At 34.0% G+C, this 13,402-nt stretch overlaps 1 protein-coding gene across 1 annotated transcript in view; it reads right to left on the bottom strand.

Moving 5' to 3' along the window:
- Positions 1 to 13,402, bottom strand: part of KIF6 (kinesin family member 6) — a 158,357-nt gene that overhangs the window by 86,938 nt on the left and 58,017 nt on the right. The window contains exons 11-13 of the mRNA XM_055816372.1: positions 3,930 to 4,035; positions 2,952 to 3,093; positions 634 to 846 (exon numbers count right to left, since the gene is read on the bottom strand). Of these exons, the coding sequence (XP_055672347.1) occupies positions 634 to 846; positions 2,952 to 3,093; positions 3,930 to 4,035 (461 nt within the window). The remainder of the gene's footprint in view (positions 1 to 633; positions 847 to 2,951; positions 3,094 to 3,929; positions 4,036 to 13,402) is intronic.

Consider the following 13,402-nt stretch of genomic DNA (forward strand, 5'->3'; position numbering starts at 1 on the left):
AACTAAGGTCTCAGTTTACTTAATAATATTCTTTTTTTTTTTTTAACAATAGAAATAATCACCAAGGTTTGTTAAAAATGCTAAATAAAGCCCAGATATCTAAAGTGTATAATAAATATTTAAAAATCTTAAAGATGATCACAAAAAGTTTCATGTTTACCATCTGGTATCAGAGCTAGAAGCATAATTAATGACATTTCATTTTATTTGAATGTAAGATTTCTCTCCTAGGCTGAAAGGTTAAAAAAAAAGAAACCAAATTGGTTTTATTGGATTTCTTCTTTGTTAAAACTCGGTATTTTCAAACCTTCCAGGAGAAATTTATTATTTCCTAATACTTTTTAATTAGTTACGCTCAAAAAACACTTTTCTGAGAATGTGTTCAAAGATTCAAGGGCCAGCAACTAAATGTATACTTGGATTTTCAGGATATTCAACAGAGTATTCAAATCAGATTGTAAAAGCCATCAGCACCTTGAGGGGCTATAAATTTAAATCCCTGCATTTATGAATACAGAATTAGACCAATACGGCTGATACTGAAAATAAAACTTTCCTGTTCTGGTACACATTTGAATGACAAGCTGTAAACCATTTGTAAAATCTAATAACTGCTCACTTAATTACACTAACCTGTTTGTCTTGAAAGAAAAGGAAGCCTATGAACTGAAGAGCTGAAATCTTTTGCCTGCTTCATACTAGAACAGCTAGACGGACCCCGATTTTCTTCCAAGTTTATAGGAAGAGAGTGCTCCAAGACTGTACAACCAGCAGAGGCAGCATTAACCTGGAAAGGAGCATCTCCTGCTGTCTTTTTTCCTTTTTTTAGCATATTTACCAGAATATCTGGAAGTTACATTAAGGAAATCATTAATTACCCTTTTTTTTTATAAAGCAACAATCATCTTCATTTATTCCTAAGTCGTCTTTTTTTTTTTTTCCAAGTGGAACAATTCACATTATGGAATCCTATATGTGAATGTGAATTTGAAGTTAGGCATATTCTTTGTAGTTATATTAATTCACTTTAGTTTTTCCAAACAGCAGATTCATTTTTACTAAACAGTAAAATTTACTAAATTTTACTGAAATTTACACATTGACCACAATTGTTGATTCCATTCAATCAATGCCTGAGAAAAGCATTTACAGACAGACAGGAATTAAAACTCTAGTATCTTATTGCCATTGTGTGACACTCCCCTTTTCAATTTTGTGATAAGCAAAATTTCAGAACAAAAGAAAAAAAAACCCTTAATTTACAGGTAGTCTGTTAAGTGCATTACATCTGTCAGCTTTTCACAATAAGGTTTATTAAAAAGCAGAAGAGGTCTTTAGGAAATTTCTTCCACTAACATTGTATTTACTGGAGTATGTTTGGTATAAACACGTTTCACCTAACAACTTGTAGAGGGCTTTTGATGAAAATTGCATTCAGCCAAAACCACAGGAGTCCCTGTGATATGTTTTTTTGATATGCTATTCATTTTAATCCTAATTAATCTTCTAAATGAACAGCAGAAAATCGAAGTAGTCTTTGGGGAATATTATTAACTGCACTAGGTAGTAATAATAAAATACTTTACAATTCAGTTGTTATGATAGCTCCTAGCTACCATAGGCAAGAAGGACCTCATAGTTTGACTAAATAGCTTCCATACTCCTCACCACTTCATCACATTAGACATGTTATTAATTTTCTAATGATGATGTACAGTCACTTAGCCACTCCAGACTCTGTAAATCAGTGTTGTGTTCAAAGTCTTAGTTCTTATAGTCTTCCTATATAACTCTAACATGGATTTACACAAGTTTCTTCCCTGCAAACCAAGCTATATATATCTATCAAGCAAAAGTGCATTAGATAGAGATATTTTGCTTTTTTTCACTATCAATCTCATACTAATGAAATAATTTATTTCAGAAAGAAATGTTACTGGGAATGCAGATCTTAAAAATGATTTTTTTAAAAAAAGGAATGATAAGTCAGTGTTATATCTGGATTTATTGAAAGTGCATCTTGGAAAATGAACATTTTTTCTGTGATGGAGCAGAAATAAAGAAGCTTTCCTGCTACCTCTGTTCAGACTGGTAATATGCTACATCCCAAAGTAAAATGCCATTCTCATTTGACATATAAAATTGACCTGGAATTGCTGAGCACAAAGAATGCAAGTGTGTTTGCTTTTTACTAATAACTGTGAAAGAATCTGTTACCTATAAACTCAAAAACTTTTTTTTCAGTTCTCTGCCATATTCAAATTTTATCCACCAAGTAGCCACAAAGTTAGGGGCATAGTGGTGCTGCCATCTGACCACAGTTCTGTTAACCCGCTAAAAATAACTTCCAGCCATTGCGCAACAATGCAGCTACTCATGTGTTTTCTGTGAGGCACTGAAATGGACAAAGCACGTCTGAGAAGTTTAATATTTTTATATGCAAAAAGCTTCAGCTCTAATTTAAATTTTAAAGTTGCATGTAAAAAGTACAACTTTTCTATTTATTCTAAAGGCAAATAGCCCAACAGCCCCCAAAGTAGCACTTCATCTGGCTAAAAATTACACTTAGAGGAAATTCTATTCTTTGTAGGGTGATAAATTGGTCTTTATATAGCATCAGAGTTTCCCATTCTACAAAAAGCTTTAATTTGCTTGAGGAGAGTGTTTTAGGAGTGGTCTGAAGCACAGTATTTGGATCTTGGTTGGACAGTTCTGAAGCTAAGTAGTGCTCAGATCCAGGATTTTGGTTTGGGTCACAACTGAAATAGAAGCAGGTGTAAAGCAGGGGCTCGGCCACATAGAAGTTGGGAACTGAGTAATTGCTTTAAACCAGTGGGGTCAGTAGAGAGAATTTCCTTCCACACAGTTCATGCCTATCTCACACACACAAAAACCATTGTAGACAGATCAGCTCAAATCCAAATGTTATTTTTCTTCCTCACAAAGGATACTGATTTCATTGTCCCTTTGCTGCAGAAGTTCTTTGAGCCTTTTCAGTTCTTCTCCTCCTGATTCTTTGTTAGTGTCTTTTTCTTCAGAGATGTGTTGTGAGATAAGTTTTTTATCAGAAATCTTTGAATGATTCATTAGTTGCTATTAGAAGAAACAAAAAAAAGGGCACTTTCAACTTGAGCTCCAGCTATGTATTTATTCTATTCTGAGACTGTCTAACTATGGTAGAAAAGACAGAATGAAATGATGCGACCAGTCGACTGTCAAGTTATATGTGTTGTGCCAAGTATGGAACAAGTTGTACTTGTTGATCTTCACTACCAAGTGTATGATTTACTTTACTCTTTCTACACATAAATAAATTCCCATGTTCTGTATTATCACAGAACTTTCAGTATTAACAATATAACTAAACCCTAATTATTTAAAGACAATAAATAAAAATCAGGAGTGTATACATGTCCATATTGAAAAACTATATCCCAAAATACATTGCTTTCCCCGTTAATTTTACTTGTCCTTCTCAGTTTGAGTATATCTTGTTTGCTCCATGATTTAGAAGCGCTTACAACACCATCAGGAGAGTTAGTATAACAGATTTGGGGATATAGTTGTTTTACACTTTTATATCTTTCAATGTAGTTAGTCCCAAATAAAGCCTCCATAGTAATGCGAATACAGATAGATACATCTATCCATTACAAATAACTTGTCTGTGTTGTTTCCAATATCTTCCAGTGTCCTCCTACAATTTACTGCATGCTGAGATCCTTGCCGGTTTCCACAAAATGCTGCTGAATTTTTCCAAATAAATTTTGAATTCCTGTCAGTCCTCCATACACTTCCCAGTTCAATTGTCTTAGCCTTTTCCAATGCCTCTCAACTGCATTGCCTTTCTTTTGACACTTTTCAGCTATGAATGTCTTCCAATTATTTTCAGCTCCAGCTGCATTTTTGTCTATGTTTATAAGAAATACCTTTATACGAGTAAAGCAATACTTGATCTTGTGCATGTCAGCACCAACATCCAGAGTGCTATCAGGATCATTATCTTCAAGAAATGCTTCAATTAACTCATCCAACCTGAAAACAAAAAGCATTTTTAAGGAAAAAAAAATAAATCACAACCAAGCAGACAACTATGTAAAGTAACGTGTCAAACACAACACAAGATTTACTAAGCTGAATGATATTGGTAGGCGATTTTCCTTCAAGGTCCATATAATTGAAATGTACTTTTGTTCCTGATACTAAAACCTGGATTTGATACTGCAGATTCTACAACTCCATATCAGGACATACTTGCACATGCTAAGGAATTGTTCTAGAATTAAAAGCATCTAAGATGTAATCTTTTCTTTTTCTCATTTATTTTATAACCTTCTGTTCTTTTACCATCTCAACTGAAAAGATCTAAAGCCTGCCCTCTCATGAGAATAGATTTTCAGAAGCTTTGGGCACAGGATGTTTTAACATATATGATTATTTGTGCAAAAGAACAATCTACTTTCTTTTCTATTACAAGTATCAGCAGATACCATAGCTTTCATACATAAAATTACCTGCTCCGATCACCAAGCAAAGGGACTTATCTTTTGATGAAGGTATTTATAGATTTCTGAAAGACCTAACTGCTCTTCTTCTGATAAATGAAATTTAGTTAGTATTTTATTCTCTTGCAATTGGTTCTTATTTAAAAACATCTGACATCTTCCTTAGGGAGCAGCAATTTTTATTTCAGTAATTCAGTCTTCATAAGAAAATCTGGCACACAGAAGCATCCTCTTGATTTTTTAAAACCAAATTAAAATATGAAGACTGGAAACCTACACAAGTATAATACAGCATGCCTCTGGGCTGGATGTCACAGCTATATGGATAGATGCATGCTGCCACCAGCTCTCCATGTCTTGCATTCCAGAGTGCGTGGCAAATCATCAACAAAAAGAGCAGATGATTTTTAAAATAAAATTAGCCCTTAATCCACTTACTAAGGTAAATTTCTAGGAAACAGAAAGTGCAAGTTGGAACTCCATCAACTGGTTTTAGATTAAAAGCTTTTTCATGCCTGACAAATGCTGTTACCATTAACCTACTAGGCAAACGGTGGGCAACAATGACAGCCATATGCCTGTACAGTGTAATACTATGATTTTGAATGTTTATTTAAGTTATTATCCTCAGAAGATGAACTTAGGTTCTGAACCTGAGTGAGCAAAGGTATCTAAAGTACCAGCATAAAGTGACCAACTGCCAGAGAAAGGCAGGAGTTCAGAATCATCTCTGTGCCTAGTGTTTCTTTTGAAATAGTTTTGCTCAGCTCCTCACTTTATATGGAAGCCTTCTGAATGTCGCTTAATAGTAATTTATCCCAAACCAGTTACAGGACTGGGAATCTTGTTGTCATTTGATTATCTGAATTACTTTGCTGCAACCACATACAAAAATTTTAGGCATTATAATATCACAGTATCTAAAGTTGACCCTAAAGTAGTGGTTGGGATATCACCTTGCTTTTGAAGATCTCTTTCTGAGATTCCTCACATTACTATACTGTAGTAACAATTGCCTGCTGGAGGGTGAAACAATGTGATACACAACAAACAGAAAAAAATAAATCATTTTCAGGATATAAATATCTGAAAATCAGTAGCTGTAATGCTGTAATGAACATTGGAAACCATAACAGGCAGGTTTGGTTATTCATCTCCTCCAGAGTTCATTGCGACAAAGTGTCAGTTCTCAAAACAGGAGAAAAACTAGAGAAAAGAAGACAGCAACCCTCAGTTAGTTGCAGATAAACTGTGCTTTCCCATTTTCATTATTTCAGTTAAAGAACAAGAGACCAATATGTTGTCTATACCATTCATTATATGTGCAAAATTCCTGACTTCTGAATTTATAGAACACTCCCTTAAGTCAATGTGAGCTTGAGGGAGAGGCTATTTTAAGAGAAATATTAGTTACAGAAGCATTACTGGCATTGACTTGCTTCTCAAGTTAAGAGACTACAAAAATTACTGGGTAATAGACCAAAATTTTACTTATAGCTACATGATTCTTTCTGCATGAAGAGTCCAACAGAACAGAGGCCAGTAGTACAAGAAGTTATTCATACTCTGCAGATGCACAATGTACAACAACCAAGAGAATTAATTCTTCATATGTGCAGGCAGGCATTTCTGTAAGGACTGCGAAAAGAGAGGCATTTATACTATTAATGAGTATGTGATGGTGATTAAACAGACACAGAGAAAGTCAGTATTTGTCAATATCTTAAGCACCTTATTGATTTCAGTAAGTAAAAGGAAACAAGTAAAATAATATTTTTTTATAACTAGACTGTCTAGACTGACTATATGAAGTCATCTATAAAAATGGGCCTTTAATCTTGAACTAGAAATTAGAGAGGAGATATTTTAACCTTACTAAGATTACCTGTTTGCCAGGGATTTAGCCATACTCAGACTACCACAGATTTAGACTATGGGAATCAATCAAAAAAATTACACTAACTTGCACCATTATCATTACTGGAATAACACTGCAGAAAGTTACAATACTTCAAGAGAAGGAAAAGAATATATAATTCCTGTAAAATAATGCTCTATTTTGAAAATTATTATTTGCCAGTCAAGAGACAAGGTTAATTTGTCAAGATTAGCAAAATAGAAAAGCTGTAGTTATAGATACGAGCTGCTATTTCCTTTCTCTTACATTACCTTTAATGTGTTTGGCATTCTTAAAAAAACACAACAGCCCAATTCATTTTTTGTGTCCCAAGGACTATGAAGAAGCCAAAACACATTTGAACACCAGAGGACTGAGTCAAGTCTGAAATAGCAGAAAATAAATCAGAAATTATAAACCAATTCAAGCTCTTTGCCAATTATAGGGAACAGCAGACTCTTCAGTGTATTTTCAGATACATTTTAAAAATTTCATCTTTAAGAATTAGAACAAGAACAGGCCAACCTAGCCTAAACACTGAAGAAAAAAAAAATAAAAAAAGAAAAGCAACAATGAAAATCCCCATGAATAACAGCAAAAGAAATCACTGCATCCCTGATGTTTTTTTAGGTTTCCATGTAGAAATTACCAGAACTCTTTCTAAAATAAACACACAGTCTGACAACACTGGATATTCTAGGAGTTCTTCCAGTATACTGAAGTATTAAACAAAGGTAAAAAACCTGACAGTGTGATACAGATGCAACTTGGAGTTTCTCTTCTTAATGAACAGGTCTTGGTTAACTGAAAATATTTGTCCAAATAATTTATCAGCTCAAGGATTATGAAAACAATTGAAAAATTCTCTTATGAATTTATACAATGGCAGATTTGCTGCTTTACAAATGAAAAACCCCAATGCTACTTCCATTTCTTTTTCAGAGATATTCACAGAATAAATCAAGGAGACAATAAAAACTTACAGGAGGAGTGGAAAAAAAAGACAGAGAATAAAAAAAAAATGGAATACTGACTGTACATTTCCTTTTTCCTAACATATATTAGATAGGTAGATCTGCTTGCTAGGTGATTCGGAAGCAAAGGAAAATACAATTCTACAAGAAGAATATCCTTTTCTTTCTCCTATTCCTGACTCAAACACTTTATTGTATTTATCGTTATAAATACTCATTAAAATAGAAATAAATCTATGGAATGTATGAAAACCTAAAGAACAGAATTACATAAAATAGAGCTGTAAAAGATTTAAGAAATTCATATAGGGCATCTATGGTTACAGCTCAAACACATTTTTTCTAGTCAAAGCATCAGGCACAGGCTGTAGTCATCCTCCCATCAAAAGAGGCAGAGTGAGAACACCCTTCTTGTAGGTGAGGGAGAATGGACAGGGCTTTTGGTTTCATTCAGTTACCTTGAACAGACGGATAATACCTTTCTCCTTAGCTATAATAATATCTTCTGAGATAGTCACCTAAACTCTGTTCCTTAGTTATCTACCACAGGAATGCATATTAAACAGTTTTTCTCCAACTAAAGACTTTTGCAAGAACAGTCAGCAAGAGGCAAACCAGAAAAACACATAAAATAGCCCAGCACTGAACAAAGTTGGGCCTAGAAGTTCAAGAGGAACAAGAAACCCATAAAGTACAAGAAATCCAGAAAACCCTCTAGCAAATCTTTAGTTGCCTACTCAGAGTCATGTGTATATGGCAGAGCAAAGGTAATGTGAAATCATGAGGTGAAATAACAATGTTCTTTTTCTTGAGGACCTTTTCCAACTCAGTCATAGTAGAATAACTAAAAGAACATAGGAAACAAAGTATTTTTGGTCAGTTGCTGTTGCTCAGTCCTGAGACCATATACTTAGACCTCTTAGATAGACAGCATGTTCTATCTCCTGGAAAAATTGATAAGTATAGTTTCAAAAAGACCTGAGCTGATGACCAGCTTCTCCTATTATGCCAAGGATAATGATTAATATTTCCATGCCTTTCCAGAACAGAAATTAGGAAATAAACCTGCCCAAAGAAGGGAGTTTTGTAAATGAACTTGCAAAAGGAATGAGCATGCTTGGCATGGGATACATAACATACATTAAAAATTTCTATATTTGTGACTGAGCTTTTCTTCTCCCAAAACATCCCAGGCTGAATGTTAATTTTCCCACTACACCTATTGCTAAAAGTCATTAGGAAAATAATTTTGAAAAATCACAGATGTACATGTATGTAGATTCTATGACATGGTTGAGGGTACCAAGGTACGTCATAAACTAGAGGGGAGGAAAAAAAGCCCAAGACACTTTTGTTGAAGCTTATAATGAAAACCAGCTAGGATCAAGCAGAAAAAAATTAAATTAACCACAAAACATACAAAAGCCCCTTCCGCAGTATTTACAAACTTTGTTGCTAGCAGTATGAGGTTTAGGTTGGGTTGTTGTTTTTTTTTTCACTCTTTCTTGACTTTATTTATGAAGAGTAGGCACTACAGCAGCGCTAGACTTTTTTGTCATTATATAAGAGATGGACTGCAGAAGAAATAATTTCCTGTTTTGGTATTCTATCTTTTTATTACCAACTTACAAAACGAGCGTATTACAAGCACTTTGCAAGATACCCATCAGTATCAAAAAGTATAATCTCTCAAGGAAAATTAAAATAAAGATAATCAATGCAAAGATCAAGTAATAAAATAACAACACAAAGCCTAGTAACAAATACTTCTCACTCACTGGAGAAGAAACCTGAATAAAGAGATAGTCTCTATACTATTGTCTGGAGATCAATACCAGGAATTCTATTTCACACTGGAGAGTTCTTTATAAAAAATACTTAGCCCCCAGTCTTCTCACTGCTTAGCTTAGAAAGTCAAAGTACACTCAGCTTGATAGGAAAAAGCAATGATGGAAACTGAAATTCAATAGATACCTAATTATGGGTTTAGCTACAAACGCAGAATTTAAAATTACTGAATTGCTTACAAGACACACTTAGTTGCTTCAGTGGAAATATGCAGCATGTATCTTTATTTCAGAATTTGATATTCTTTTAATGTAAGATGGTCAATTTATTTAAATTTGAGGGGATTTTGTTATACTGGTGAGTTACATCAGAAAATCTGAATCTGAACTAGAAGTACCTAGCCACAAGACACTTGCACTGACAGTACTAAACAAATATAAAACACCCCTAAAAGTATATTTTAGAAATGCTAAAACCTCTATGTCTATGTAGAAATAATTATTAAACTAATAGTCTGTTATTTATTGTAGTTAATAACATAAGCAAGCCAGCTGCTGCATTCTTCATTAGTTTCAGCTTACTAAGGCACTCAGTAATGTTTCCATGCAGAATTTGTGCTAATCAAATCTGTAGCAGGGATAATCATAGCTAATTTCACGTGACAAGAAAAAATGTTTAAAATCAGTGTCAGATGAAGATGTCTTTCCTAACTTCTGGAGATCCAAAATGGTTCCCTTTTTTTTCCTTTTCTGTTGTATGTTGTTAGGCAAAGGAAGTTATAGACCATTAAATATTTATAATTTAATGTTATTAAAGAGGAAGCCTAAAAAGGGTATTTTTCATACATTTCTATTCTTCCTTTTAGGACTGTGAGGTTCTGCCCTAAGAATAGGAGGCCTAACATACTAATAAGAGCAAGGTTGTGTTGAAGCCTGTTTGCCAGAACCCTGCTGTATCAGGAAGAATAGTTTTCCCAACAGAAATTCCCCGAAGGAGGAAAAATATGGAAGTATCAAACAAAGACCCATTTTCTGTGAAAAACAGCAGTAAACAAAGAACAGTGTTTTCTTTCTCAGTGCTCATTGGGGGAAAAAAACCAAACCAAACCAAAACAGAAAACATAAGTAAAAGAAAAAAAAAATTCTAAGTCAATGCCAAGGGAACAGTATCATGTCATTTCTGAGATTAATTTAAAACTCTGTGGTAGTGGTCTTATACATACTAAGAAAGTACAAAAGGAAAATATTACAGTGCTAATCCAGGTGAGTTTGAAACACAACACCAGGCTGAAAACACAAGCTGTGTCAAGCACAAGTCTGTTCTCATACTGATGCTGGGAAGAAAACTCACTGTCAAACAGTTACAAACAGTTGGGATAGAAACCTGTTAAACAGTGCTCTCTGGTTAGTGACTGTGAATCAGTCCCAAATTCTTGCTCTAGCATTTCCCTCTTTATAGTTTTTTTTGCAAATATAAACACACACTGAACTGCAGCTCACAGACAGCTTTTACCTTACCAACGATATTTTTCTCCTGTAACTTTCTGCCCTTCAGGAATTCTTTTTTAATGAAGCCTGCTTACCATTTAGACCACACATAAATCACAAAAGTTTTCTATTCACATTACTTTAGATTTCATGCAATTTTTCTGATAGTGCTTATCTAATCATTCTGGAGTTGCACTGTGCTACTTCAGTTTTACCCGTTCATTAAATAAGACTTCCATCCTTTTAAAAAAAATCCACTTCTGAATCAGTCATATGTTTGCATGAACAAAGATGCAAATTACACAGCTGAAACGCATCAGAGAAGCACTCCTAGCCAACTGAGAATATGTTTTTAAAGTTTACAGCTCTCAATAGCTTGCAGGATGCATGGTCTCAAAACACAGATTTGGAAGGACTCATTTTGACCTTGCTTCATGTGCCATGATTCATTTCTGGGAGAGCTTGCCTTTTAACCCCTGATCACTGACACTGTATATTATGTATCAAAATTAAGTTCACTTAAAGACCAATTAATTTTGAGTGTCAGCTGTGAACTTTGTGACAAGCAAAATGGAAATCCAAGTTTATGAAAAATAGGCTATAAACAAAGAAGCTACTGAAACACTTGAGATAATCAGGGAGGTTGCCTCAATTAAAGAAATTTGCTTACCTAGACATTTGCAATAGCTTTCCTATCAGTAACATACTCCATATCAATTTTTTCTTTATATCTTAATTTTGAAAATTATCTTTAATAATGATGCCTATGTTATTAAAAAAAGTAACTCCACATCTCCACATATTTCTTATCTAAAAATGCATGAAAGTTGAAGCAGAATTGTCATTATATTTAGTAAGTGTGCATCAGTATGGCAGGACCATAGAGATGCTAAGCAGCAAGTTTTATCAAGAGCACTATGGAGGACAGGAGAAAGAAGGGAAAGTATCTCCAGGATTGTTGCTAACAGCATGACAAAGAAGACAAAGTATCCAGAAAAAAACTATTAAGCTTTAATTTAACAAATGTGTGCTAACGCCTGGGTGAAATAATAATAATCATGGTAACTAAATAACAGAAACAGCTATCTAAGCCTTTGAACAATTCCTTCAGTAGATATTTGTAAGAATACTTTTATTAACATAGCCTTGGAATTGGCTGCATTGATTTGGTGCAGTCTTGAAGCAGGGAAGTAAGAGCACTAAGTCCTTGAGAGTCTTCTGTGTCTAGAGTCTGGAAGATTTTTATACTTTTTTTCACTTTAAATATCTATATGGTGCTCTAACAACTGAAAATAAAATTATTACAGGACAAGAAAGACAAAGATCCCCTTTCTGCTACTGATTGCAAAGAGATGAAAGTCTAAACATAATACAATTCAATATGAAGTGTTTACATGTGTATGTATGAGGAAGTTGAGTAATAGTAAAGTTGCACGCTACAAATTCACTGTGAGCTTCTGTTTCAGCCTGTAAACTGAAAATGTATTCTAAGCCAGTCTATAAATAATGGTATTGAGTTATACCAGCAACTGTGTTTTAAGAAACAAAGATATGGGTGAAACTAAATTAATTGTTGCAGGTGGCTGAACTTCTGTGTTTTTTGAGGATTTGGGTAGGGTTTTTGATGGAGGTTTTTTGGTGTCTTTTGTGGGGTTTTGTATTTTTTGGTTTGGTTTGGTTTTGGGGGTTTTTTTCCCCCTATTTAGGAAATTAAAGGTTAGGTTCCGAGACACTAGTTGCTTCTCAATGTCATTCTCAATGGCATAATCAGTCAGACAGATGGAAAATGAACTGACTCTTCTGTCAGACATTCCTCCAGCTAGGCACTACAAATAACTGTAAGACAAAACGCCAAACACAATATTCTTGATGGGGTAAAATGAAACAGAAGTAGATCTGCAAGAACTTCAATAAAATATGCAATTTTTTTTTTTATTGAAAACTTCCTCCTAAATTATGTATAAAAAAACCCAACAAACCCCACCAAAAAACCCACACAAAACCCCACAAACTTTGGGGGCAATTTTCTAATATTTTCATTGTCTTGTTTTCGTAGTTGATTCTTGAAAGACAAAGAATAGTCCAAAAATGATCAAATTATTTCATATAGCTAGGCAATAGCAAATTGAATGAGAATAAGGAAATGTAAACCCTAATACTGATTTTTTAAATCCACTGACCTGACATTTCCCTTTTTTGTCTGTACATTAATCTGTGCACCCCTGAAATAAGCAATCATACCAAGTTATCTAACAGATTCACAGAATATTAGATTGTGAACTATACAGATACTCTAGAAATCATGCACAAGTCCAGAATTTTTAATCCAATGATATTATATATATTGGAGCTGATCCTGTAAAATGTTGACTTAAACTCCTTAAAAGCCTCAGATAATGAGTTGGAAAGCCTCAGAAATACCATTGGAAATCAGCTGAAAGCAAAGTACTACAAACCTAAATTATTCTTGAAAACAAATGCCTCAGATTTTCAAAATTTTATCACTGCTGTAATTTGAACCTCTCAAAGATGATTTTGGAGCTTTCTTTATATATATAGAAGTTTGGAAAACTTCTGGCCTTTGAGTTGGTATAATGAAGTGAATCCTATGATACTTCCACAAGCAAATATTATGACCTTTAAACTTTCAAGTATCTTTTAAGTCTGCATGGATAGCAATTCTCTCAAATGGTGAAAATAAAGCTTGTGAGTAAGATTTGAATAGTGTTATCAGTACAGTAATGTTCCTGA

The sequence above is a fragment of the Falco peregrinus genome, chromosome 11, assembly GCF_023634155.1.
Source record: "Falco peregrinus isolate bFalPer1 chromosome 11, bFalPer1.pri, whole genome shotgun sequence".
Taxonomy (NCBI): Eukaryota; Metazoa; Chordata; class Aves; order Falconiformes; family Falconidae; genus Falco; species Falco peregrinus.